This window comes from Bemisia tabaci, chromosome 1, assembly GCF_918797505.1.
Source record: "Bemisia tabaci chromosome 1, PGI_BMITA_v3".
Classification (NCBI taxonomy): Eukaryota; Metazoa; Arthropoda; class Insecta; order Hemiptera; family Aleyrodidae; genus Bemisia; species Bemisia tabaci.
Genome location: NC_092793.1, coordinates 88,115,315 through 88,141,712, shown reverse-complemented (window position 1 = coordinate 88,141,712; position 26,398 = coordinate 88,115,315). Strand labels below are relative to the sequence as shown.

At 40.4% G+C, this 26,398-nt stretch overlaps 1 protein-coding gene across 5 annotated transcripts in view; it reads right to left on the bottom strand.

Moving 5' to 3' along the window:
- The window catches only part of LOC109041920 (dynein axonemal heavy chain 7), a 49,476-nt gene that overhangs the window by 4,809 nt on the left and 18,269 nt on the right, over window positions 1–26,398 (bottom strand). Inside the window, exons 3-5 of one of the 5 annotated variants that reach the window (XM_072306405.1) lie at window positions 20,708–20,837; window positions 19,893–19,965; window positions 18,230–18,576 (exon numbers count right to left, since the gene is read on the bottom strand). In XM_072306405.1, the coding sequence (XP_072162506.1) occupies window positions 18,572–18,576; window positions 19,893–19,965; window positions 20,708–20,837 (208 nt within the window). In that variant the 3' untranslated portion in view covers window positions 18,230–18,571. Of the gene's footprint in view, window positions 1–18,229; window positions 18,577–19,892; window positions 19,966–20,701; window positions 20,838–26,010; window positions 26,161–26,398 lie in introns of those variants that run through there. The other 4 variants (XM_072306403.1, XM_072306404.1, XM_072306408.1 and 1 more) reach the window with 4 other exon arrangements.

Below are 26,398 nucleotides of genomic sequence, written 5' to 3'. Positions count from 1 at the left end.
GTATACTCTGGTAATTAATTAATATATTATCTGAACACAGTATTTTTTATATCAACCAATTTAGCTTTAATCGTATAAATTTGAGTAAAAAGGTCATAGTATTCATTTATGGTTTAATGATTGCTGGATTTCCTCCATTTCTTTGATTTACAATTGAATGATTAGTAATTAACTATCTTTGATATCTTGGTTTAAAGTTTTTGGTTCGATTAATAATTTTAATCTCATTTTTGTCAGTTTATTTCACCTCGGCGTTTTAAAACGGCTCGCGTTCGGCCGCACATGGTCCAATTTGTTGCCAATTCTTTTGTTGAACTAAGTATATCCTGAGGAAGATTTTAAGCCCAATTTTTTGAAAATCGGTCTATTTTTTTAGATTTTAGAAGGGGGGGTTACATACTTATTGAACGCCCTTCGTAAAGTTTTATCCTTGAGATGGAACGTACTTATGCTCTTTATATTTTTTTTTTTTTTTTCTGTACTACTTCAAGTAGCCTACAAGGGCTAATCCTGCGCTTTTAAGTCCCATCCCCCTCCGTCCTTACTGAAACAGTCCTAGGCAACCACTGTTTGAGACCCTCAAACTCGGGTCGCCTGGCTGGGAATCGAGCCCGGGACCTCCCGATCCTAGAGCTAGCTCTACAACCACTACACCATGGGAGGCCGACATATTGTACAAATTGAAAAAGGAGCAGGTAGTTCTCTTTTTTTTTTGCTCTTTTTCTACTTGGTGAAATTAATCTTTACATGGCTTGGAAACTAACATTTTCTTTCATATACAGGGTTGCCAGCCAAATTATTTTTTTCCATTCCCTGACTTTTCCCTGACTTTTAAGTATGGATCTGACGCAGTCAGATTGCCAAATTGATCCCGCAACGCGAGCCCGAGACCGCCCGCGCCTAATGCCACGAAAAATCAGAAAAATCCCTGACTTTTCCCGGTTGATTTTTTTCCCCTGACTTTTCCCGGTTTTCCCGGTCGCTGGCAACCCTGCATATATCTTAAAGTCCAGGCACAATGCTCAGAACAAGAGAGAGAGAGATCGCGGGCAAGCCAATTTTTGTATTTCTGGCTTCAGCTAGGTCCTCTGATGATCCGAAAAAGTCCCTGAGATTTGGAGGTGATCTCGCTGATCTGCATCCACAAAATCGGTTTTTTAAGAAATATATGTTGGAATATTAATTTCAGCCGTCGAGCAACGACGTAGTTGATTGAGAATGTGCAAGATTGCAGTTCTGTAGACGTGCCACTTTGACGCGTCTTACTCAGTCAGTCGATTCCGTATCCTAGAATGTGACGCCTCGGTCCCCCGGTACTTTGTTTAATCAAATAAAAAGAATGTTCAACATTTACATCCACTGCATCATTGCCTAAATTCTAACAATACAGGGTGGGCCAGAAGTTCCAGGACGGTCGGCTAACTTTTTAACGGTTCGAGATAGAAAAATGAAACTTTGGGAATGTTCCTATCTCAAAGGGGACCATCTTTTGAGGGAGTCAAAATTTTGGTCCCCCCTAAGGGAGGGGGCGGGGAGCCCCCAACTTTTTTTTTCAAATAGCAACCCCTATCTTGTGATACCTCATTCGAAAGACCATAAAAAACTAAGAATTTTGGCGCAAACCGCAGATCAATATCTAAATTTTTTATCGAGTTATGATAGGATCAAAGGTCAACTTTGACCTATTTTCAAAAAATCACAACTCCGGTTCAAATTATCGTAAAGAAAAAAATAAAACGGGAAAATTTACTAATTGTGTTCGCTTTTTTGTAAAAATTGCAGAAATCACTTCGAACTAATTTTAAGGGGGGGTTCGGACCCCCAAATACGTCAATTCAAAGGTCATTCAAGGGGGTCATTCATTGTCAAAGGGAGATCCACCTGCACAGCTGTAAACAGCATTCTCCGTTACATTTACAGCAATCTCAAAAGAGGAAAATTAACGCTCTGTGTCTTCGTTGACTTGAGCAAAGCCTTCGACATAGTGAATCATGAGTTACTGCGTGCCTCCCTATACGAGTTAGGGGTAAGTGGGACAGCGCTAAATTTGTTGGCCTCCTATTTAGAAAATCGAAAACAGTATGTGCAGATGGATGCCCTTGGGTCTAAAGTCAACTCAAAGCTTGAGTCGGTAGACATAGGTGTGCCGCAAGGTAGCTCTCTGGGGCCACTTTTGTTTCTGATCTATGTAAACGCACTCAAAGAGTATTTTAAAGACCTTGAATTTGTTAAAGTAGTTCAATACGCAGACGACACAAACATCCTTATCTCTGCGGGGAATACTTCGGAGCTTTATGCGAGACTGCAAATTGTAGAGGATCGGCTAAAGAGCTTCGTGGCTAGCAAGAGACTGTGCTTCAACACGGATAAAACCCAACTGATGTTGTTCAGTAAAAACTTAGCGGTTGACAGTCATGCTCTATCAGAGATGGGCGTAAAGCTTCTCGACTCAGCGAAATTTCTAGGGATTTTCTTAGACAACAAGCTATCATGGTCTGCCCATACTGAAGCTCTATGCAAAAAATTAGCAACCACATCTCTTCAACTTAAAGTTCTTAGAAGTCTAGTTAGCCAGAAAGTTCTTAAAGATGTATACTATGCACATGCGTATTCTCATATTTCATCCTGTATAGCCGAATGGGGTAGTTCTAACAAACTGAAAGACATTTTCATCTGGCAGAAAAAGATCATCAGAAGAATCTCTGGTCTAGGCAGAAATGAGTCGTGCCGATCCAAGTTCAAAGAAATGAATCTACTAACGGTCCCAAGCATCTATATCTATCATGTGCTTAAATATGTTTTCCAAAACTTTGACGAATTTAAAACTTTCAACAATGTGCATACTCATAACACTCGGAACAAGTCCAACATAAAACTTGAAAACGCAGTAGATCCCCTACTCAGAGAAGGGAGCAGAATGTATGATAAACTTCCCAAGCACATCAGGGAAGGAGATGGGAACAAATTATTGAAACTAAAGGTGTATTTAATTAATAATGAATTCTACTCTGTAGACGATTTCTTCGATCACAATGTAACAAATTAATGCATAGTGACTTAGATGTAATATTGTTAACATAAGATTTAAGTAACAAATTTATGTTAATTTGACGTGTACGATAACTGCCTGTGTCTGTGTACAAAAAGTTGCAAAATAAAATAATAAAATAAAAAATTCAATTTTCCCGCGAAATAAGCCAATTTCCCCTAGATTTGCCTCCACATTATCTCAGTAAGGTCAAAATTAGTTCAACATTACGTTGGGCAAGTCCCCAAATTTCAGAAAAAGTTAAAAAAAACCCAATTTAAACGGTCAAATTTAATTACCTTAAATTGGGTTTTTTTTTAACTTTTCCTGAAATTTGGGGACTTGCCCTGTTGAGTGGATAAGTTCGGGTTTTGACAAAGGAGGTCATTGAAAGTTGAGGAAACTAAATATTTATTAAAAGACTGGGCGCTACAAACAAGAGCTACATTGCGACCTACTCGACGGACGAAGTCCGTGCATAAAGAGAAGAGAAAAATCTTAGTCAGCAGAAAAATGAGCATTACCTACATCGGCTGCGCCGCACTCCAACACCCTCCCTTAATGCGAAATTTTTGGTTAGCATGGGTACATGAAAATAAACTTAAACCTTAAATACCCCTTAATTGCTTAAACTTATACCGCTAAATAAAGAGTAGAAAAATTAGACTTGGATTAAGAGGAGCATCCACCCATGAGCTTGGTTTTGTGATACGCAAATTTGACCCTTTGTAGCGGTTTGGTCAGGATGTCGGCTGTCTGTTCATCTGTGCCGATAAATTTAATATTTATCAAGTTTCGTTCGACTCTCTCTTTAATGTAGTGATATTTAACATCCAAATGCTTGGTGCGCTTACTATTTACCCCGTTTTGAATCAGTTTTATGGCACCTTGGTTATCGAGAAGCAAAGAAAGTGTGCCTTCTTTTACAAACATTTCGTTTTTAGTGTTAGAATCGAATAATTCCGTAATTAAATTTCTCATGTGTGCAAGCTCCTTTACACAATCCGTTACAGCCACTAATTCTGCCTCAGTGCTGGAAGTTGCCACTGTCGTTTGCCTACGAGTAGTCCAGGACACAGGAGAGGTTCCTAAAAATACAATTAGACCAGTGGTGCTTCTCCTAGTCATAAGATCACCAGCATAGTCCGAGTCTGAGTATCCTGTTACGTTGCAGGTGCCAGACTTTCTGAAAATTATGCCGTCAGAAGGTGTACCTTTCAGATAGCGCAAAATGCGTTTTACCCTTATAATATCTTTCTTTTCTGGGTTGTCTAAACACCGACTTGCTACGTTAGTAGCGAAAGCTAGGTCTGGTCTGGTTTTATTTGACAAATATAAGAGAGATCCAACAGCTTTTCTGTACGGGAAAGAAACTATATCCAACTGTTTGGTTCCGTTGACCGCCTGTTCGTTGTTGCTTAAATTTTCAGGGAACATGGGGGTTTCGACAGCCTTTGCATCTTGCATGTTGAAAGTCATCAAGACACTTTCAATGTATCTTTTCTGTAATATTTTTATTGCATTTTTGCATGTTTCAATTTCAATACCTATGTATTCTTTTGGCTCAAACTCAATTTTCATTTCGAATTCCTCCCTTAATTTTCCGAACAAGCGCTCCACTTCACCTTTATATTTCCAGACCGTCAGACCATCATCTACATGCACAGACATGTATATTGTTTTTTTCCTTATTTCTAAAGATACAACTGTCAGTTTTGAGTTGCTTTAAGTTGTTTTTAATCAGACGCTGAGTGAGAGTTGTGTTCCAGGCCTGTGGTGCCTGTTTCAGCCCGTAAAGTGCCTTTTCTAGTTTGCAAAGTTTTCCCTCTACCCTCTTGAAACCTGTGGGGATGTGCATGAAAACATCTTGATCGAGCTTTCCATTGAGAAAGGCTGACTTTACATCAAACTTTGCCAGATGCATGTCTTTTTCGACAGCTATTGCTAACAGGGTTCTTACAGAACTGGCGTTTGCCACGGGGCTGAATAATTCCCCGTAGTCGACGTCACCCTGTTCAAAACCCCTTACTACTAGTCTGGCCTTTTGACCCCATCTTCTTTCGTTCGAAAAACCCATCTGCTAGTTAGGATTTTTGCGCCCCTAGCCTGAGATTTGTCCACGAGAACCCAGGTTTTATTGCTTTCGAGCGCTCTCACTTCTGCATTTATTGCGATTTTCCAGTCATCGCCTTCAGGGGAGGTCACTGCCTCTTGGTAAGTTTTAGGATCAGGTGCGGAGCGGTATGGAAGGACGCGATCCGCCAAAAACGCATTGTCAGTATAGCGCGATACTGGGAATCTCTCTCTGTCTGGATAACGACGCTCACCGTCTTGAACTACTGTTACGTTGCCGTTTTCGTCTCCACTAGGTAGCCATTCGCTGTCGTCATCAGTTTCTGCGTCGACGAGTTCACTGTCGCTTTCCTGCGTAGTTGTCGTATCACGTTCCTCTCCCTCCGCATTCCTTTCACCAGTGGACTCGTCCGGTGTGGACTCGTCCAAAGTATCCAAAGTATAATATCAGCATCGACTGAACTGATACCCGATGTTGCCACATCCTTTTCAATTACATCACATTCAGTAAATTTTACTTTGCGTTCAATGAATTTTACATCACGTCGTAGGACAATTTCCCTACTGTTTGTGTCCCACAATCTATAGCCGTTTGGACCATATCCCACAAAAGTTAATTTCTGAGACCTTTCATCAAACTTTCCCGGTTTTGGCAATATTTGAGCATAAGCTTGCGACCCAAAAATTTTAAGTCTTGTTAAGTCTGGTTTCTTTTGAAACCACACTTCATACGGTGTCAATTCCCTCCCTGATTTTGGACTCCTATTAATGATATGCACGGCTGTCAGTACAGCTTCGCCCCACATTTCCTTTCCGAGCGTAGACTCGAAAACTAGCGCTCGAGCTTTGTCCAAAATTGTGCGATTCAGGCGCTCGCTGGCGCCATTTTGTTGAGGAGAATATGGAGTTGAAAAGTCCGGAACAATGCCCCTTTCCTTTCACCAGCTTTTGAAGCTGTTTGACTTGTACTCGCCCCCATTGTCTGAGCGCAATTTTGAAACTTTCAGTCCCCATTTTGCCTCGACCTCGGCTACATACTCCTTAAAGCATTCACTGACCTCGCTTTTTGAGTTCAACAAGTACACATAGACAAAACCCGAGTAGCCGTCCATAAAAGTAACAAAGTATCGTTTTTCGTCCCATGTGAGGGGATCAACATAACACACATCCGAGTGTATAATTTCTAACACTCTAGTCGCTTTTTGCCTTTCTGTGTTAAACGGAAGTCTAGCCTGCTTTGCCTGAATGCATATTTGACAGTTTTTTATTGCATTGTTTATATCTTTTGATTGGATTTTAATTCCATCGCTTACATTTAGCAATTTACACATATTGCTAGCACTTAGGTGACCTAGTCTTCTATGCCAGGTCCACGCATCAACTGAGCTGTCTGCCAAATGGGCTTCATTTTCCCAAGTTGGGTGCAGTTTTACACTAAAGGTTCCATTTTCAGTTTTTGTACCTTTCAGAACTACCTCATCCTTTTTAATTAAGACTTCATTTTTAGTAAACATCACAGTTCCGCCAAAGTCAGTGATAGCGCCGACGGAGAGCAGGTTCCTGCGAACTTCACTCGAATAGAATACATCTAACAATGTGCACTCTTTTGCATGGAATTTACCTCTTTTTGTCATTTCTATTGCGTTTCCTTTCTTGGCAACGCCTATTGTTTCACTCACATCACTTATTGAACTCAGAAGTTCCGAATTATTTGTTATGTGGTTCGATGCACCGGAATCCACTATCCACTCAGCGCTATCATCCTTTTCGTTGTGAACGCTAAATGCCACTCTGTTGTCATTACCTTTTGTTTGGCCTTTTGAGCCACTACCTTTGTTTTTAGCGTAACATTTGTCCTCAGTATGACCTTTTTTAGAACAGAAATTACAGGTTTTAACATCCCCTTCTCTTGTTCGGCAGTACTGCGTAAGGTGCCCTGTCTTTTTACAGATTTCACAAGTGAGAACTGCTCTACAATTGCGTTTTACATGCCCAGGCCTGTGGCACCGAAAACATTTTTTGCTGTTTGAATTTGCCTCAAATGCCACCCCTTTTTCTACATCTTTCTTCTGCCGCTGCTCCTCCATCAGCAGCTTTGAGACTAAGTTATCAACAGTTTTTTCGGAGGTAGGAGTGACGTCCCATGACGTTACAAAGTGGCTCATCTTTTCTGGTAAGGACGTTAAAATTTTAGACATAAGGAGCTGGTCGCTTACAGTATTATCGATGGCCTTCAATTGACAGTAGATGTTTTGAATTTTGCTTATGTGTTGTGTCATAGAGACACCTCTTTCGTATGTTGTGCTAAAAAGTTCCTTCATCAGCTCAGTTTTTTGTTCCTGCTGGTTTCTCCCATACAGGGTCTTTAGCGTGGTGAACATTTGATTGGCAGTTTGACATGACATTATATTACACATTAAGTTTTTATCTAGAGTTGTAAAAATGATTCGTTTACCGAGAGCGTCCTTTTTTACCCACAGTTTAATTTGGGTGTCGTCAGTTGTCGGCTTGGCTGTTGTTCCATTCACTACATTGGTTACCCCTTTTTCATCCATCAGAATTGTCACTTGAAATTTCCATACTTCAAAATTGGCTTTGCCCTTTAGTTTTTCCACTTCTTTCGTGGCCACAGTATCCTGAGTAGAGTCCGACATGATGATCTGGTTGGCACTGAGGTTGCCCGAAGTTTAAAGTTCAAGTTGGCACCGAGGTTGCCCGAAGTTTAAAGTTCAAGTTGGCACTGAGGTTGCCCGAAATTAAGGTTGAAGTTGGCACTGAGGTTGCCCGAAGTTTAAAGTTCAAGTTGGCACTGAGGTTGCCCGAAATTAAAGTTGAAGTTGGCACTGAGGTTGCCCGAAGTTTAAAGTTCAAGTTGGCACTGAGGTTGCCCGAAATTAAAGTTAGGCACTCCTTGCACTTTCAATTCTGCGTTCGAGCCGTTTACATTTTCGAATGCCGTAAGACATGATGAGAAAGAACACGAGCACTAGAAACAGCACGTATAGGATGGCGTCGTTGGCATCGAAGTCGTTCGTTATTTCGATCACAGAATCGCTGCTAAACCAGCTCATTTTTCCTTTGGCGAGAAAAAAAACGGTCGTGATATGAACACACAGCTAGAGAGCACAGTACGCGCACGGCCGCGATGATTGATTGGAATCTGGGCCCAATAACCTGTTGAGTGGATAAGTTCGGGTTTTGACAAAGGAGGTCATTGAAAGTTGAGGAAACTAAATATTTATTAAAAGACTGGGCGCTACAAACAAGAGCTACATTGCGACTGACTCGACGGACGAAGTCCGTGCATAAAGAGAAGAGAAAAATCTTAGTCAGCAGAAAAATGAGCATTACCTACATCGGCTGCGCCGCACTCTAACATGCCCAACGTAATGTTGAACTGATTTTGACCTTACTGAGATAATGTGGAGGCAAATCTAGGGGAAATTGGCTTATTTCGCGGGAAAATTGAATGACTTTTGAATTGACGTATTTGGGGGTCCGAACCCCCCCTTAAAATTAGTTCGAAGTGATTTCTGCAATTTTTACAAAAAAGCGAACACAATTAGTAAATTTTCCCGTTTTATTTTTTTCTTTACGATAATTTGAACCGGAGTTGTGATTTTTTGAAAATAGGTCAAAGTTGACCTTTGATCCTATCATAACTCGATAAAAAATTTAGATATTGATCTGCGGTTTGCGCCAAAATTCTTAGTTTTTTATGGTCTTTCGAATGAGGTATCACAAGATAGGGGTTGCTATTTGAAAAAAAAAAGTTGGGGGCTCCCCGCCCCCTCCCTTAGGGGGGACCAAAATTTTGACTCCCTCAAAAGATGGTCCCCTTTGAGATAGGAACATTCCCAAAGTTTCATTTTTCTATCTCGAACCGTTAAAAAGTTAGCCGACCGTCCTGGAACTTCTGGCCCACCCTGTATTGTTAGAATTTAGGCAATGATGCAGTGGATGTAAATGTTGAACATTCTTTTTATTTGATTAAACAAAGTACCGGGGGACCGAGGCGTCACATTCTAGGATACGGAATCGACTGACTGAGTAAGACGCGTCAAAGTGGCACGTCTACAGAACTGCAATCTTGCCCATTCTCAATCAACTGCGTCGTTGCTCGACGGCTGAAATTAATATTCCAACATATATTTCTTAAAAAACCGATTTTGTGGATGCAGATCAGCGAGATCACCTCCAAATCTCAGGGACTTTTTCGGATTATCAGAGGACCTAGCTGAAGCCAGAAATACAAAAATTGGCTTGCCCGCGATCTCTCTCTCTCTTGTTCTGAGCATTGTGCCTGGACTTTAAGATATATGCAGGGTTGCCAGCGACCGGGAAAACCGGGAAAAGTCAGGGGAAAAAAATCAACCGGGAAAAGTCAGGGAAAGTCAGGGAATTTCGGTGTTGGTCAGGGATTTTTCTGATTTTTCGTGGCATTAGGCGCGGGCGGTCTCGGGCTCGCGTTGCGGGATCAATTTGGCAATCTGACTGCGTCAGATTCATACTTAAAAGTCAGGGAAAAGTCAGGGAATGGAAAAAAATAATTTGGCTGGCAACCCTGTATATGAAAGAAAATGTTAGTTTCCAAGCCATGTAAAGATTAATTTCACCAAGTAGAAAAAGAGCAAAAAAAAAAGAGAACTACCTGCTCCTTTTTCAATTCGTACAATATGTCGGCCTCCTATGGTGTAGTGGTTGTAGAGCTAGCTCTAGGATCGGGAGGTCCCGGGCTCGATTCCCAGCCAGGCGACCCGAGTTTGAGGGTCTCAAACAGTGGTTGCCTAGGACTGTTTCAGTTAGGACGGAGGGGGTTGGGACTTAAAAGCGCAAGATTAGCCCTTGTAGGCTACTTGAAGTAGTACAGAAAATTTCAATAGAAATGCACAAGACCTTCAAAAGACTACAATTCCCTTTGAAACTATGCTTCGCCATGACTTTAAATGAATCCCAAGGAGACCATAAATCCAATGTTTCTCTAACGGACAACTACATGTAGCGCGTTCCACAGTTAGTTCTCGGAAAAATTTAGCAATTTTACAACCAAATTGCAGAATTAAAAATGTATGCAAACGTAATTTCATGTTCTAACGAAAAAATCAATTGTATTTATTATCAATAATAAACGATTATTATTATTTTATGATAATGTATTGCCTAATTAACGTAATCCTGCAAACGGGGGTTCCGTACCGTATTCGCAAGTATGATGTCAAAACATCCACGGCTGACCCATTGATGGTCTTCGGTTAGTGGATAATCGATGAGTCTAAATTCGGTGGATCTGTTTTTGTAAAGCTCCTTTTTCCCGATGAGGGCTCCTTTGGAAGGGCGACGCGAGGTAAGCTTTTTAGTTAAAATGATGATTTTCATGTCATGCTACTCTGAGACCTAATTTTAAAAAACCTATAAATAATTTTTAAAAAAAATTAAATATTTTTTTATTATGTATCTGTAGTACGAATTTGCTTTCAGAATCTGTGTTAAGAAAAAAAAAATATTAGAGAGCATATAATGCTTTGTAACGAAAGCACGAAAGTTCATTTGGTATTTTTATTTAGAGCGTAAAAAACGCCATAGCCAAGAATGCATAGTATATAGATACCGTTTGAGCATAAATATTGCCATTGGCACATACATGCATAGTGATCTACCAAATTAGCCTGGTAAGTATTACGAATGTACAAAATGCCTATAGGTTATAAGGTCTTTGAGAGTTACTGATTCATTCCTTCAGCGGGTAAAACACCTTGAGTGTATAACTAATTCCTAAAGCGTACAGGAAGCCTTATAAATATTAGTTCCTCACTAAACTTTTCGTTAAATTGCATTTCATAGAAATTATATGTATTTCTTTTTATAATGGGGAGGTGTTATATAGTTGATACATGGCGATGTCGCTTTTCCATAACTGTAGTTAGCCGCCATTATGATGTCATTCCGCGTGTGTGTGTGCCACGGTCTCACCGTTGTCTGTCTCCTCACTGTTTTTTAAATTAATAAAATATCTTATAATTTATTCAGTCTCATCTTTCGCTCCCTCACTTGTTGTCCTCCTCGACGAAAGTCAGATGGTTCGAGCACTTTCATCTGCCAAACTCCAGCATCCCCAAACGCCCTCAAGAAAATTTCTATTCCAGGACTTTCAATTGAGTCGGTGTTCCTAAACACCTTAGGCTGAGCCTTGAAATTCAAGAAAAACCTAAAATTTTCCGCGTATCTTGTAGTGATTGAATTGCCTGTCCTACCGGTCAAACTGTAGGATGCCCCGTCTGATTTGTCTCGCGCGAAATACCCTGTTCTTCATCTGCCTTGCTCGTGAACTCACTCATCATGTTTCGCATTCTACTTCAAAAAAGAATTGCAAATCCCACTGCTGACGTACAATGCAATAGAACATGGGTGGTCACTTCACCGGAGTGATGGGAATATGTGGGGTCGTTGGTGCATATCTTCACAACAAATTACATGAAGACGTGTTCGTGGAGATTCCGGAGGGTCATCTTCCAAACGGAATTTGTTTTAATGTAAATTACTGAAAATATTATACGTACTAGAGCAATCTGGTAAAATCTGGTATGATTTTGTGACCAAACTTACGTTCATTTTAGGTTTTAAAAAGTGTGTAAGTGAACCCTGCCTTGACACCAAAATTGGAATTATCATTGTGTAAATCTTAACTTAATCCAAAAACCATGGGCATTTTCGGAAAGAACGTAAAAAATACATACATAATGTACTTTGTAACTTTTCCCTCCATTGCTCAATTTTAGAAAAAAATCGTCCTTAAGTGCCAAAAATGACGGAAATTGGATTAATCATCGAGTCGAAGGTTCTAGGAAGTTAATTATGACTTGTATGTGGATTGTAGGACACTGTGCCCACATAGTTTCTGTTGTTTGGTATTTGGCCTGTAGCAGGCGTCTTGAGAACCAACCACCGTCTTGAGGTGACAAGAATAAACTGGTGAGATGGAGTGAAGAATGAGGTGGAAGCACCTTGAGGTTTCATTGCGTCACGTTCATCTGTGCTAATACATTTTTGATGAGACGCATTGCACTTTTCCATATTGGATACATTATTTGTGGTATGAGAAAACTTACTTTACAGAACTTTGGAAGTGACAATTAATCCAATTTTTGGCATTTTTGGCACTTCAGAACGACTTTTCTCTACAACTTGGCAACGTAGGGAAAAGTTACAAAGTACATTACACATAAATTTTTTTACTTTCTTTCCGAAAATGCACACATTTTTTAGATTAAATTAAGATTTACGCATATAAACTTGAAACCCCTAATATTTAGCAAAAATTGGCAACAATGGACAATTTGGGCTTTTTGAAACTCATAGGAAGCCATTTTCATGGCCAGAAATGACAAGTATGCAGAGAAATACATATGATGCACACCTATGGAGGATGATGAAGGTTGAAAAACATTTAAAAGAGCTAACTTCAAGTGAAAAAAGGCTGCTAAACATGACATCCCGGTCAATTTTCACATCGTGGGAATCCAGGTACAACTATACTTTTTTGATATGTTGTATATGTGGGTAAGAGCTGTTACTTGCATCAACATGAAAGTTGTACCCAACTTCCTTGAACCTTGAGCGTGATGATTTATCAAATTGCCATCTTGGCTCTTGGACACGATTTTTCTCGAAAATTTGGCAACGTAGCGAACTGTTTCACTAAACATTTTTTATTCACTTTTTTTGGGTTTTTTTCAAACCCGTTCACGGTTTTTAATTTAAACGAGGTTCTACTTGTGTAAAATTGAAAAAAACTCCAAAAAATGGCAACAATGGACCGTGAGGCCCCTTAAAATTCATTCAAGGCCTCATTAAAGGCCAGAAAAAAAATACGTAGGGATCACCTGCTGAAAGAGTGGAAACAGTCAAAAAAGTCTACAAAAATAACTAATTTTCAATGCAGGATTTTGGGTTTGAGGCGCTGCTGCACCTTTGGACGGGCTTCATTCGGGAAAATATTTGGCATGGAGTCTACCTCGGAGTAGTAATTTGAAAATATGAAACATTCAGCAAAATCCAGGTGGGGTCAAAAAAGGCCCTTAACGATATGATACTCCTCCTTTGAGAGACCCTATAAGAATCTCATTTACCTCGGCCAAAGCAATTACCTATGTCATAGCACTAGTCACTGTCATAGCACTAGCACACTGTCAAGGCGCTCCGCGCCATCAATGGGCCGCTTCGCGGCCCTATTTTTACCTTCTATCAGTGTTAGTTTTATTTTTCCCCAAAAAAATTACGATATGAGGTATACTTTACTTTCAGAATGAAATAATTTTTGGTTTCAATGAATAAAGAATTTTTTTTTTTTTAAGTCAAAAGGACGCGTTTTGGAATGACTGCTTGATGAAATATTACAGTAAAACAACGAACAATGATAATCAGGTAATAATTAAGATAGTCAGGAGTCGGGGATCGAACCCACATCGTGACTTAGGTGGATGCATCCGACGTCTTAGACGATTCGGCCACCGCTCGAATAATGGTAACTGCCGTGAATCTTGTGTAGATAAGTATAGAGCTGATGCGCAGGCTACCCAGCTACTGCGCAACCTCCTCGACCACTGCGCATCATCCCGCGCATAGCGGTAGCAGTCCCGAAGCATTCCGTAAATTCCTTCAATTTTATAACTTGTTTTTTACAAAACCTGGGTCCCATTTCCAAAATTTGATTAGAGCGGGCTCATCTAGGGCCTATTACCTGTCGATTTACGCAAAAATCATGGAGATCGGCCCGGTAGAACGCTCAAACGAACTATGACAAAAAGTATAAATTTACAATGTTTAAATGGGAGAATTCGCAACTTTACCACTTAATATAAAAAAACCTGGGCCATATTTTAAAAATCTGAAAAGAGTTGGCTTATCTAGAGACAATTTTCCGTCGATAGCCGCAAAAATCATTAAAATCGGCCCGGTAGAACGCTGGAACTAAGCGTCACCAATTACGAAAAATTAGGAGGTCTTGGAGCTTATATATATGATAGTTGGAGGATTGCTATTTACTATATTGTGAGGGTCCATATGGCTCTCTTCCTACCGATGGTGATTTTCAGCCAGAGGATGAAGAAACACGTCCCGACGAGGAGATATATTAAAAAGCTATTGGCAGTCTGTTTTATCTTCGCACCTGTAGCCACTGATATACTTGTGGTTTGTAAATTGAGCCAACACTGTATCAATCCTACCTGACTAAATGGACAAGGAGTCATACAGGGTGTCTCAGACCACCCGTACCAGGCCTTTTATCTCGGTTGGCTTGCATCGTAGGAAATCGCGGACCGCGGGGTAGATTCGGGATCGCCCCCAAGGAATCCAAATTTCGTGGTCCCGAACCCCCCTCCTCACCCCCCCCCCCCCCCCATCCTTTGGGAGGTAAAGGGGTGGGGCGGTCACGATCCTAAAAGTCGGATTCCCGATAGAACTGCGATTCGATTGTATTAAAATTGAAAAGCACGGAAAATTTCACGTGAAAGTGACCCCTAAAAATCCAAAATCGTCCACTTCAGGCCCAAAATGATCCCTAAAAGAAAGGGACAGAGGCTCCCTCCATACTTTCCTTTCGGTCGCAAAACTAACGTACATTCTCCGGAAAAGGATGGTACCCGAGGGAATCGACCCGAAGGAATTCGATTTTTATGCTCCCGAAGCCCCCCTAGCCTCTTTTGTGGGTAAACGGGGGCACTGTGGTCTGGGAGCGCCGAATTGTGGCCATAAATAAAGAAATGGTCCGATTAAAATGAAACTTAAGATACATATGTTTTTTGGCTCGCTAAATTCAAATTTGACCTTAGTTTCACAAAATTCTGAAATCCAAGATGGCGGCAGACCCTAAAAACTCAAAATGTACACAAAAATTCTAACCCTGATTTGGATGCCATGTTAAACGACAGTTTAGTCGTTTGAAGGTCGCCAGACTACACTTTGCTGGCTCAGTTTTGCAAAAATGTCGCATTTACGAGAGCAAAAGGCTTAAAAATCAGTATTTTTCCCAGAAAAAGATAAGAATTCATCGTATTTGAATAAATTTAAATTTTATTTTTTTGTCTATTAGTCCTAACTAGAGCATAATATATACACTCAGTATGGTGGTATTCGAGTTAGCAAGACATTCAGATGCATACCTACCTAGAGGAAGCAGAGAAGAGGAGTGAAGGAGGGTTAAGGTCAAGGTATAGAGTGCCCCCTCCCTGAGCAGATACTTCCCCTCAAATATGTTCATTTCTGTGGGGTTTTTTTTTAAAAAAAATATCTAACTCTTTGATCGTACCAGACCCTGCTACGAAAAGTTTCGGGGCATACTTTAGAATACCTAAAAATTAACAGCCTTGATATTTTGATATTTCTTGGAAGCAGTTCAACCATTATGCGCTGATTTTTATGGTTATAAATGTTATTATAAATATTTTAGATGGAATGATAAACTTGAACAATTTCATAAAATAAATACAAGAAAGCGGAACTAAAATAAATTGCTACTGAGATCTAATATCCGTGCTTGAATTCCTTTCCCCATCAGTCCCTTCTTAGCAATAAGCTCCCAGTAATATGGCTTGCGATCATCAAGCTGGAGTTCCCTGGGTGAGAGTCAAACTCGGGATCTCCTGATCATGGGGCTAGCACTACAACCATTACACCACAGGAAGGCGAGTTGGTAAATGCGTCTACATGTGAAAGCTCAAAAATGAAAAAAATGACCTTCGTTTCATTCAGTTATCATCATTCTTCTGGAGAAAATATAATTTTGCTTGAAAATGTGTTTTCCCGCCAAAAAATCCAATTTTCCGGAAAACTGGCAACTACTGGAAGAAAATGGGCATCATTTTCGGATTCAGCAGCCAAAATTACATCAGATTCGCCCTGTGCCCACCGTTGACGTTGCCTCATCTCCCTTATCTTGTTGCACAGCGAAATAGGATTACTCAGAAAATCACAAAACCGCTGCACTGAAAGGACCAAAAAAGGCCCCAGACGCAAAAATACGCAAAAAACCCTATTATAGTCTGTTAGAGGAATATATGACCTACATTTCTGCACCAATAAGAATGAATCCGTGAAAAACCGCGATAAAGAAAAGTTGAGGTCAAGGTCATTTTTGGATCATTTTCAGGCAAAACTTTGGAGTCTTGTAATGGCCACAAAATTAATCTTAATATTAAAAACGATTACACCATTAAAAAGTGCTTACTTTGAGCTATTTGTTCCATATTTGATCGGGGATCTACGCCGACTTTTGACAAAACAACACAAGGCAATATGTGATGACGTGCACCTCGAATTCTCACATTTGCTTAGTTACCTCAGAGTATGTGAAGTTTGCCACCATATATCTGACCTTATAAACACTTAAATAAAATTTGATAGGTCATTTCACACTTTCCAAAGGATGTAGATTAGGGCTACATGCTCGGTTGCCAGATTTTCCCACTTTCAAAAATCGGATTTTTGGCCACAATTTGGCGCTCTCAGACCATAGTGGGGGGGATGGGAGCACAATTTCAAGTCGGGGTTCCCTTCCGAATCGTAAATTAATCCAAACTGAAAAAGGCAATAAATTTAAACTTTAGTGACGCCTGGGAGTTCAAATTGACACAAAAGTGCAAAATGCACAAAAGTTTCCCCCTGACGAGGGGACCAGTGTCTCGTCCACAAATTGCTCATTGGTCGCAAAACTGACGTAAATCTTGCGGAAAAGGATGGTATACTAGTGAACTGATATCAAGGAATCCGAATTTTCCCCCAAACTTTTGAAGGGAGGTCAGGGGAGCTCTGAGACCATTAATTTCGGATTTACCATCCTTCTCCGCAGGATTTACGTCAGTTATGCGACCAATGAGCAATTTGTGGAGAGGACACGGGCCCCCTCTTCAGGGGAAAACTTTTAGGTATTGAGTGGGTCAATTTGAACTCCCAGGCGTCAATTAAAGCTTAAAGAGCCGTATGCAAAAACGACTTTTTTTGCCCCCCCCCCCCCTCCACTAAAACTTATTCAACTTCGTCTGTCAGTCATTCATACTGGAGCGCTTCATTCCTTAAAGTTTCAGACCCCCAAAAAATTTTGGGGGGGGGGCGCTAGGGGGGGGGGTGGAAGTCAAAACCTGTGAACCTCGATATCTATCGAACGAAAAAAGATATTGAGGCCCGGTTTGGACAAAAAATCGTCTAAAATTGCATACTTAAAGATTCTAAAGGTCAAAATCCCAAAATTACATATTAAAGTTAACTTATGTGATTTTTTTCGGTTTTGGAGCAAGAACAATTTCTTTAAAACAGTCTAAACTGAAAGAACACATTTTTGTATTTGAACCAAAACCAGTTTTTTAAATTGTTTGTCTTTTTCCGCATCCAACGAGTGGTAATGAAAGCTGAGGAACCGAACGGTTCCGGAGCTATGGGCTATTGAAGTTTCTGCTCAACTTGCGCCGACCGATTTTCGAGCGCCAAAATATGGTTCCAAAGCCGGATTTGGGTGTTAATGAATCAGATTTTATGTCCAAACTGTGCAAAATACATTTTTAGGTATTCTTGGAGTCGCTGAGTTCAAAAATTGCAGATACTTCCAAAAATTCGCTTTTACCCCGTAGCGCTACTTGAGAGGCCCACCGAAAGCCGACCGACCGGCCGATTTTTTGGGCCATTATGGGCCCTTTTCCTTCTCTAAATTGGCAAGCTCACCTTCAAATTTTGGGGACTGTTTACCCAGACATCAGGGGACCTAAGCTGAAGCCAGAAAACCTAAAATTGACTGGGTAGCAATTTTTTCATTGAAATTTTGCATTATTTTTTTTTTTTTACTACTTCAAATACCACACAAGTGGTAATCCTTGCGCTTCCAGTTAGAGCCCCTCCCCCCTCCGTCCCTACCATGTACCAGCCCAAGGCAACCGTTGTTGCCGTTATTATGCCTGGACTAACCTACTCCTTTCAATTTCAAAATTAACTTTAAGATTTGCATTGGACAAATGAAGATTCCAACCAGGATCTTTGAGTCCTGAGGGAAGGTGCTGTTTATTTGGGGTGGATCTAAGACTAGGATAATCCGTTTAATATCTCCCAGCTCCTCTGACCCCAATTAATTACACTTGAAATGTACAAAAATGTACTATCTTGAAAATGTACGAAAAAAATTGAGCCTAAAAATCAAATTTCAAAAGGGTGTCCGAACGTTTTAAACTTTGCAGAAAAACAAATTGCTTTAAATAGAGGGAATCCAGTCATATACACCTGGGATGCGTTTTAGAAATGCAAACATGCCGGAAAATTCTGTCGTTTCATTGTGTCTTGAAATGGAACTAATGGACAACATTTCATCATAAATTTTCAGTTTTACTCCAGATAAGCAACACTTTAATGAGTCCTACAAGGGATCATCACTTTCAGATCAACTTCTTCATCATACAGGAAATGATGGGGCACTTTAAATAAATAATCAATTCATGCTGAAATAAAAAATCATTAAAAATGAGTAAAAATCTTGGTAATAAGAGTAACTGCACTAAACTATAGCAAGACACGCATATCTGAGTATTTAAAGGCTCAAAGAAGTTTTTGTGGCCGAAAAAGAGATTGAAAATTGAAAGCATGAAAAGAATGTTCCTAATTCGCCAAAAGCTTATGATGTCATTTGAGGCAACAGCCAATGATAATCAATGTGAACCCAATGCAACATGGCGATTAAAATAGCGAACAACAATACCATTCCAAAAATGTTACATAAATATTCATAAAAAATGGTGATAATAGGGCAAATATGGTCAAGACGATCAACTCTTGTTACAGTGGCCATTTAAAAGTAAAGAGAGAAACAGATGTGAAATAATACACCGCTGCCAATTATTTTCGAAAATGTATTTATAAAAAAAGGTGCAACAGCCAAATTTTAGAGGAAAGACCCTTCACTTGTGATAAATTGTGGACTTCAAATACCGCCTCCAATTTTACACACTATGCGATTTTGTATGCATGACTTGTATCAAAAGGAAAAAATCTTGTGGGAAAAACTTTGGGGAATACAAGATCTTTTCACAAAATTCCATTTTTGAAGCTTGCATGCATAAGAAATTAACGAAGAACCATCAACACCAAAGAGTTTTTAATGAATTTGAGAGAGATCATAATGGAGATTGGAAAAATTGCTCAGTTCAAGTATTTAAATGTAACAAGAGCTGCAAGCAAGTTGGTGCGGACTTGAGAGAATGCAATGGCGTTGTGAAATAATAAGCAACTCGAAAATATTTGAACCTGAGACTTGCAGTGTTCCTGTACCTGCCAAGGTCTGTGCCAGGCCCCATAGGGCTTGCTACAGGAGGCAACGAAATATTTTCTTAGAGAGCCAATCACTGTTTTTTAGTGCACTTGCTGAATAAGATTTTATTTGGCACCCGCTAATTCACAAATGTATAGAATTTTCAAGCTACTTCCATGGCGCTTTGGAAAAAAAAACCCAAGAGTCTAAAGAAATATGTAATCAAAAGACTCCATGGAAAAATTTGAGCTGTTCAGGGACAGCGGCCGCTTCGGAAGTATTCTTTGTGAGCCAAATACTAGAACTGGACCGACAATATTTAAGTTTAAGAACCCTAGGAAAGCCTATCTCTAGGAAAATGATAAGTTTTATAAAGTTGGTGCTTATTAACGAGCTTTCTAGTGCAAGCCACAAATATTTCAAAAACATCATTAATTAAAGTCACACTGGTCAGTATGGAACATATTCATATCAAAAGTGTTCGGTCCTAAAAAAGATTGAAATTCATACCTGAATCAAGAGAGCAGAAGGGAGGTGTCATAGAAGTGATATAGTCTATTGCTAAATTCAATGTTGCATTGATCTAGAGTAAGGAGCAGAAAATAAAAGAAGATTAAACAACTAATGATGAAGTATGGAGCAGAGTAAATTTGTGTCAGAATACTACAACAGTTACAAACTAAGAAACGATATTTGTGATTTTCCCTCTCACTTGCACAGATTCTTTTACAGGCAAGTTACCTACATCTTTCTACCAATTTTCATCTCAATAGAATACCACAAATTTTCAGCTACAAGTTAGTAGAACTCTGGCGTAAACCATGATATTCTTAAGTCGGTTTCAGACCACTTAATAATTCTAAAAGAGTAAATCAAACCGGGACCGCATTTAAATTGATTCCTTTAAAAATGTTTTTAAGCCTAATTGTGATTTTAGCAGGGCTTTAAAGCTTTCATCAAAGTTCTTTAGACGCTTTGCTTCATCTCTGTTTGGTGAAACTTCCAATTAAGGTGGAACATTAGATGTATTTAGAAGTTTCCTTTGCGCATGTGCTGAGCTCTTTGGTTAAATCTCAAATCTTGAGACTTATTACATCAAGTCAGATTGTAGTTTAACTTCAGGGTAGGTAATTAAATTTACATCTATCATCACACCATTTAAACCTAGTAAATTTGATTTGAACTCTGAGAATGTAGACTTACTTCATTCTTCGAATCTTGATAGAGCTTTGATGAGAACTCTTTTTGGCATTAATTTGAGAAAACTGAACGGCTGATCTCAACCTGTGGATACTAAAATCAATAGGCAATAAAACAAAATTTACCTCCAGAGGATTTTCATTGTCATCAATACTGATGGGATTGCTGTAACTTAAACATGCTCGGACTTTGTTTAACATGAAGTCTGGTAACTCAAAACCTTTCAATTCATTCAAGGAGCAAAACGGATTATTCCTGAAATCATATCAACCATTTTAAAAGAAGTATGAACATCGTAAATATTTAAAAATGTTCACCCTGATTCTCCACAATTCACTATCATGCATTATTACATGTTATTACATGTTACCGGAAGATCCCGAGGTTCGCCCAACGCCATTTCAGGCAAAGCCCGATCTTTCTCCCACTTTTCCTACCGCAACCATGACTCTAACGCTTGCTTTTTTCTACTGTGCAAACGACTTTACTACTTATTTTTCTTTGCCATTAATACGACTTTACTGCTTGATTTTTTTTGACTACTAATATGAATTTACAGCTTGACTATTTTTACCGCCAATATTACTTTACCGTTCAGATTTTTTTTTACATGTAATTTAACTTCACTGCTCAACTTCTTCCACAACTAACACTGTTCACCAAAAAAAAGAACAAATATGTCTCCCAAACGAGATGAGGTGAACCGCATGTATTTTGAGGCGCTGAATCCGAATATGACCTCCGTTTTTTTTATCGTCTTCCAGTTTTCCGGAAAAGTCTATTTTACCCGGAAAAATGGTAATTTTTGGTGTTTTTAACGACTATTACCCCTTGCAGATTGTAGTCAAATTGTTTATCAGGTATGAGATAGGGCTATTCCGATATATTCTGAGCCGTTGAGTCCAAAAATGACCCTCATTTTTCCCTATCACCTCTCAGTTTTCCGGAAAAGCGGCTTTTTCCGGGAAAATGAGCAATTTGATGTATATTTGTCATGCATGCAATTTATTTGTATACATTTTTCTGGACCCGTGGTACATTGATTCTTATGCATTTCAGACTGCAAAATCCGAATATGACCTCGGTTTTGAATCATCAACCCCCCGTTTTACCGCAGGCTATCCAATTGGGGATATCGGGTTCGACGCACCCGCGAAGCTGAGTCATGTGTAGGCTGCCCCCTTCTGGGACCGCATAAGATCGGGTGCCTCGAGGGCTGAGCGAGACGTAGCTGGTCTGCCCTCCAGTCCTCGGCTCCAGAGCCCTGCCGTGGGGTTGTCGCAGGGTTTGGCGCAAGCTGGGCCTCGGCTGTCCTCCTACGCCCTTGACTCCAGGTACAATGATGGCTTCGGCAGATCGGTCCCGGGGGATGGGGGGACCCTCCCCCAAGTGGGGGGCCTGAGGGGCGCCGGGGTCGGGGACTGCCGTTCGAAGAGTGCCTTAGGGACGTCCGACGGGAGGATAGAGCGTCCGATGGGCCACACTTGCACGGGGTGTGGCCTGGAGGGGTCGTTTAGTGGGTAGGGAACACAGCGGCGTGCTCTACCCCCACATAACCGAGTTTTCCCATCTCACAGAGGTCGGGTCGGTTAGGGGTCGCTTCGACGGCTCTACACCAGCTGATAGCCGTTGCCGTCCCGGTATTCGGTGGGCCCCTTTCATGGGGGGTGTTTCGGCGACCTTCATGATGGGGGCACTGTAGCGTATTTTTCCCCTCATCCCCCCAAAAAAACCCAGTTTTCTGGTTAAGTCGATTTTTCCGAGCCTAGATCCGTGTGTAATTCCCGGACTCAAAGTGTATTAAAAATACTTTTTAAAAATGTTCGCGATGTGCGATACATCGATTGTAATGTATTTTGACTCACTGAACCCGAATAAAACCTTGGATTTTTCCTACCTTGCACTATTTTGCCGGAATAATCGATTTTCCTCGAAAACTACCTTTTCGGTGTTTTATCGACGATTTTCCGGTTGTGAGGAGTCCAAGAAACTTTCCGAGATCCAATTTAGGTCTCTCTTGCTGCATTAAGAGCAGCTGAACCCAAATTAGACATCCAGTTGTCTATGAAAACCCCTCATTTTCTAGGAAGTCCAATTTTTCCGGGAAAAAAGCTTTTCCGGACTGTTCCCACCTCAAAGAAAATTTGAAAATGTTACCGCATGTCTGATGCATCAATTTCCATGTAATTTGAGCTGAAAAACCCTGATATGACCTTAGAAATTTGTTACCATCCACCATTTTTGCGAAAACCTGATTTTCCAGGAAAGATTTAAAAATACCAGAAAACTTGTTTTCCAAGAAAAATCGACTTTTCCGGCGGAATTGAGGGCGATGAAAAAAATTTGAGGTCATATTCTGATTCAGCATTTGAGAGAACATGAAGATCTCTCCTTAACAGAAGCAGGATAATTAATAAAATAAAAATTTGACACCTGACTGAAATTAGTCAATTTCACCCGGTTGCCCGGAAAAAAATGTCTTATTTAGAAAATGAAGGGCTCATATAAAAAAATGGAGGCCATTTTCGGACTCAGAGACGCAAAATACATAGAGAAAGATCTATTTTGTACATCAGAAAAATTTTTCCTACATTGAACAGGGGGTAACAGTCGCAATATCACTGCAAATGGTCAAAAATACCCATTTTTCCAAGGAATCGGGTTTTCCGTAAAAATGGTGGGTGGTAACGAGTTTCTAAGGTCATATTTATGATCCTAGGCAGGAGATGCTGCTCAGGACTTACTCTTCATAACTGTAAAATTTGAAAAAAATTGAAGGATACATTACTCACCATTTTGTCCCCCCTCCTCACTACCCTTAATTTCGGTTTCAAGACTAATTTTCATCACAGTAGTCTCATAGAAATGTGCCCAAGTTGTTCATTGGGGTGTCAGGGACTCCCAGCAAAAAGTCCCCAAGAATCCCCTGTACGCTCGACCCCCCCCCCCCCCCAACCCCCAAACCCCCAAAAAATCGACCTTTCCTCGGTTTTTCGTAAATGTCTCTATAAGAATTGATTTTAGCGGAAAATGAGCTATTTAGTGAATGAAAGTTCATAAAATTTCCAATAAAAATGACTTCTATGAATTTTTTTGTAAAACGACTTTGAACCCCTCAAAATGGCCGCCGAAAAAACGGGCATTTACGGAAATTTCAGTTTTTTCCCGAAAATGCCCACTTTTCTTTGAAACGGCTGCTCTTACGTAAAAGTTAATGGCGGATTCTAAAAGAGCGTTGAATTTCACATCAGAAACGATTAACATCGATCATTTTAGACTCACGATCGATCAACGGAAATATGATATATCGAAGCTCTTCCGCCCGGGCGTAACAAATCAAGTGCTGGGTAGTTAAACATTTGCGGCCGGGGTTCTAATGACAGTAAAATCATACTTTTTTTCACTCGGGGGTCATTTGTATTAGCCTTTTACTCCCTCTTAAGGCCATCATCGGAGGGAAGGGAGTAGTGATTGTTGGGGGGGGGGGGGGGGCTGGGGGCACCCATTACCCTTCCTCCGCTTAGCCGCGCAACGGTTTAACATACAGGAACGATAAGCATGGTCCCAACCCGCGAAGAAGTCGATGTGAAAAGATGAGGCCACGTTTTTTGTTTTGTCTACGCATTTTCGCATTTTGGAGGAATCGTAGCTGCCAAATGACAGAAAAATGATGAATGCTGAAATACATGGCCCAAGGAGTGGAGGGGCATTATACCTAGCAACGCTGGACGATCCCTTCTTATCTAGAACTCGGGGGGTTTGTGTAGCTCGTTTAGGGGCTTCGGTTTCATAAAAATTCCCCTCTCGCCTCTCGTTGCCCCCCATCGAATTTATCCCGTGGGGCTCCTTCATATGTTTGACGATTTGCGATTAGTTCGAGAACTGATCTCAAGCAGTTGCACGGACTTCCACCCTCGATCCGCGTAGTGGCTGTGTCATTCTTATTCCAAGCATATTATGTACCTGATGATATATATGACGCGAGGGCAACACCAGAATGGAGCGGCAATGAGGCGGAGGAAGAAGTAGAAAAAGATAAACAAGAAGAAGAGATGGAAAAGAAGAGAGAAAAAGTTGTAAGCAATTACGCACTTAGGCCAAAAAGACGAGGATTATTCTGAGACATTTCTCTAAGTTTTACAGCTGGACATTCCTTCAAAAAAGTTATTCGGCAACCACTTGCTACCGAATAAGTAAATCTAATTAATTAGAATATGGTGCTTTACAATGATTATTAAGTGTCAATTTTGAAATTCATCATTTTATTTTTTCGTATAAGCCGCACCCTAGTGCCCCGCGTCGCACTTTCCTACTACAGATGTCAAGTTTTCATAAAAACTTCAATCGAAGTGATTTTTAGATGAATTCCCTCTACTCTACAGTATGTGCGATCCACCTATATCTTAAAACTGGACTTTTCCAATTTTCAGTTTTCGAGTTATTGCCACTTAAATCGGGCATTGGGACCATTACATGGCGCGACGTCCTCTGGAGCGCTACCCGCGGCCGACCCTGGCCCGTATTATACATATATAGACAGCAGTTCTCCCGCAGAAAAATCCTCTCTCCTTGCTAAGCAGTCGCAATATTGAACGAATGGCGGAGCGAAGGATTTTTCTTTTTTCATTTCTCCTCCGGATAATCGATATATTCACGATCAAGGGCGGGAACATTTTAATCTGAAGAGTTGATCATAGAATATCCATGACTCGCTGAGATTCCTTCTCTACCTCTAAAAAAGTTTCTCCACCCCTAAAAAACCTCCAACCCCCCCCCCCCCTCCCTCCCTAGAAATCCTTCGCTGCCCTTCGAGTATTTGTTTCTCTTCCAACGAAAGTCCCTCTTCCCCCCTGAAGATAAATGTTCTTACAGACGGCGTTCCAAACGGCTACCAATTGTCCTCCTCACATCCCAAGTAGTATTTTTCAGTGTAAAAGTTGCAACTTTCGATCAACTATTGGTCGATAAGTGCCGATTTTCGGCGATCTGGTCGGAAGACAAAGTTGCGACCTGCTGAGATTGCAAAATTGCTGAACCAAAATTGTTTAAAATCTAAAGATAGGCAACCACCAATACTTTAAAGTTGAAACATGTTTCAACTTAATTGCAACTAGTTCCAACAATGATAGCTCCTTTGGGGGAGAGAGTAGGCAATCTGGACACCAATCTATTAGTTGCAAGAATCAAACGATTTCGTTGCAAGTTGTTGCAACCTCTGCTACTTGGGATTGAGATTCGAGTTTAAAGGTAGGGAGTCATATGAGGCTATATACCCGTTGCTGGGACGCGGAAACTTTAAAAAAAATTCATGAAAAGCAAAATTGCAATGTGGGTATCCTATATGGGGGTCTCAGAGACCACTCTCAGTCTTTCTTATAGAAAAACTTTGTCAGCCAGGCTAGGTGAAGTTAGTGTGATTATATTTTACCTGCATGTTTGTGAGGAAATCAGTTACTTCAGATAGAGAAGTCAGGCAAAGCATTTGCAACTGGTGGGTCATGATCGTAATAACACAGCGATGAAAATGGTAGAATTTTGTCCGATGTCTTTGCATAGGTATGTCATTTTCTGTGTCACTCTGGAATTACAATGAATTTATTCATCATGTAGGTTTAAGATTGCAATAGGGCATTCAAATAATCTGCGATTTTGTTAAAAGTCGAAAATACTTCACAAGGGATTTTTGTGGCACTAAATATAAATGTGTCTTAGAATTTTATAATCTGATATTTTTATTTTACTTTCGTCATTTCGCCGATGCATGCCCTAGGGTGGATTCCGGCTTGGACACCACTGACGAAGAATGCATTATCATT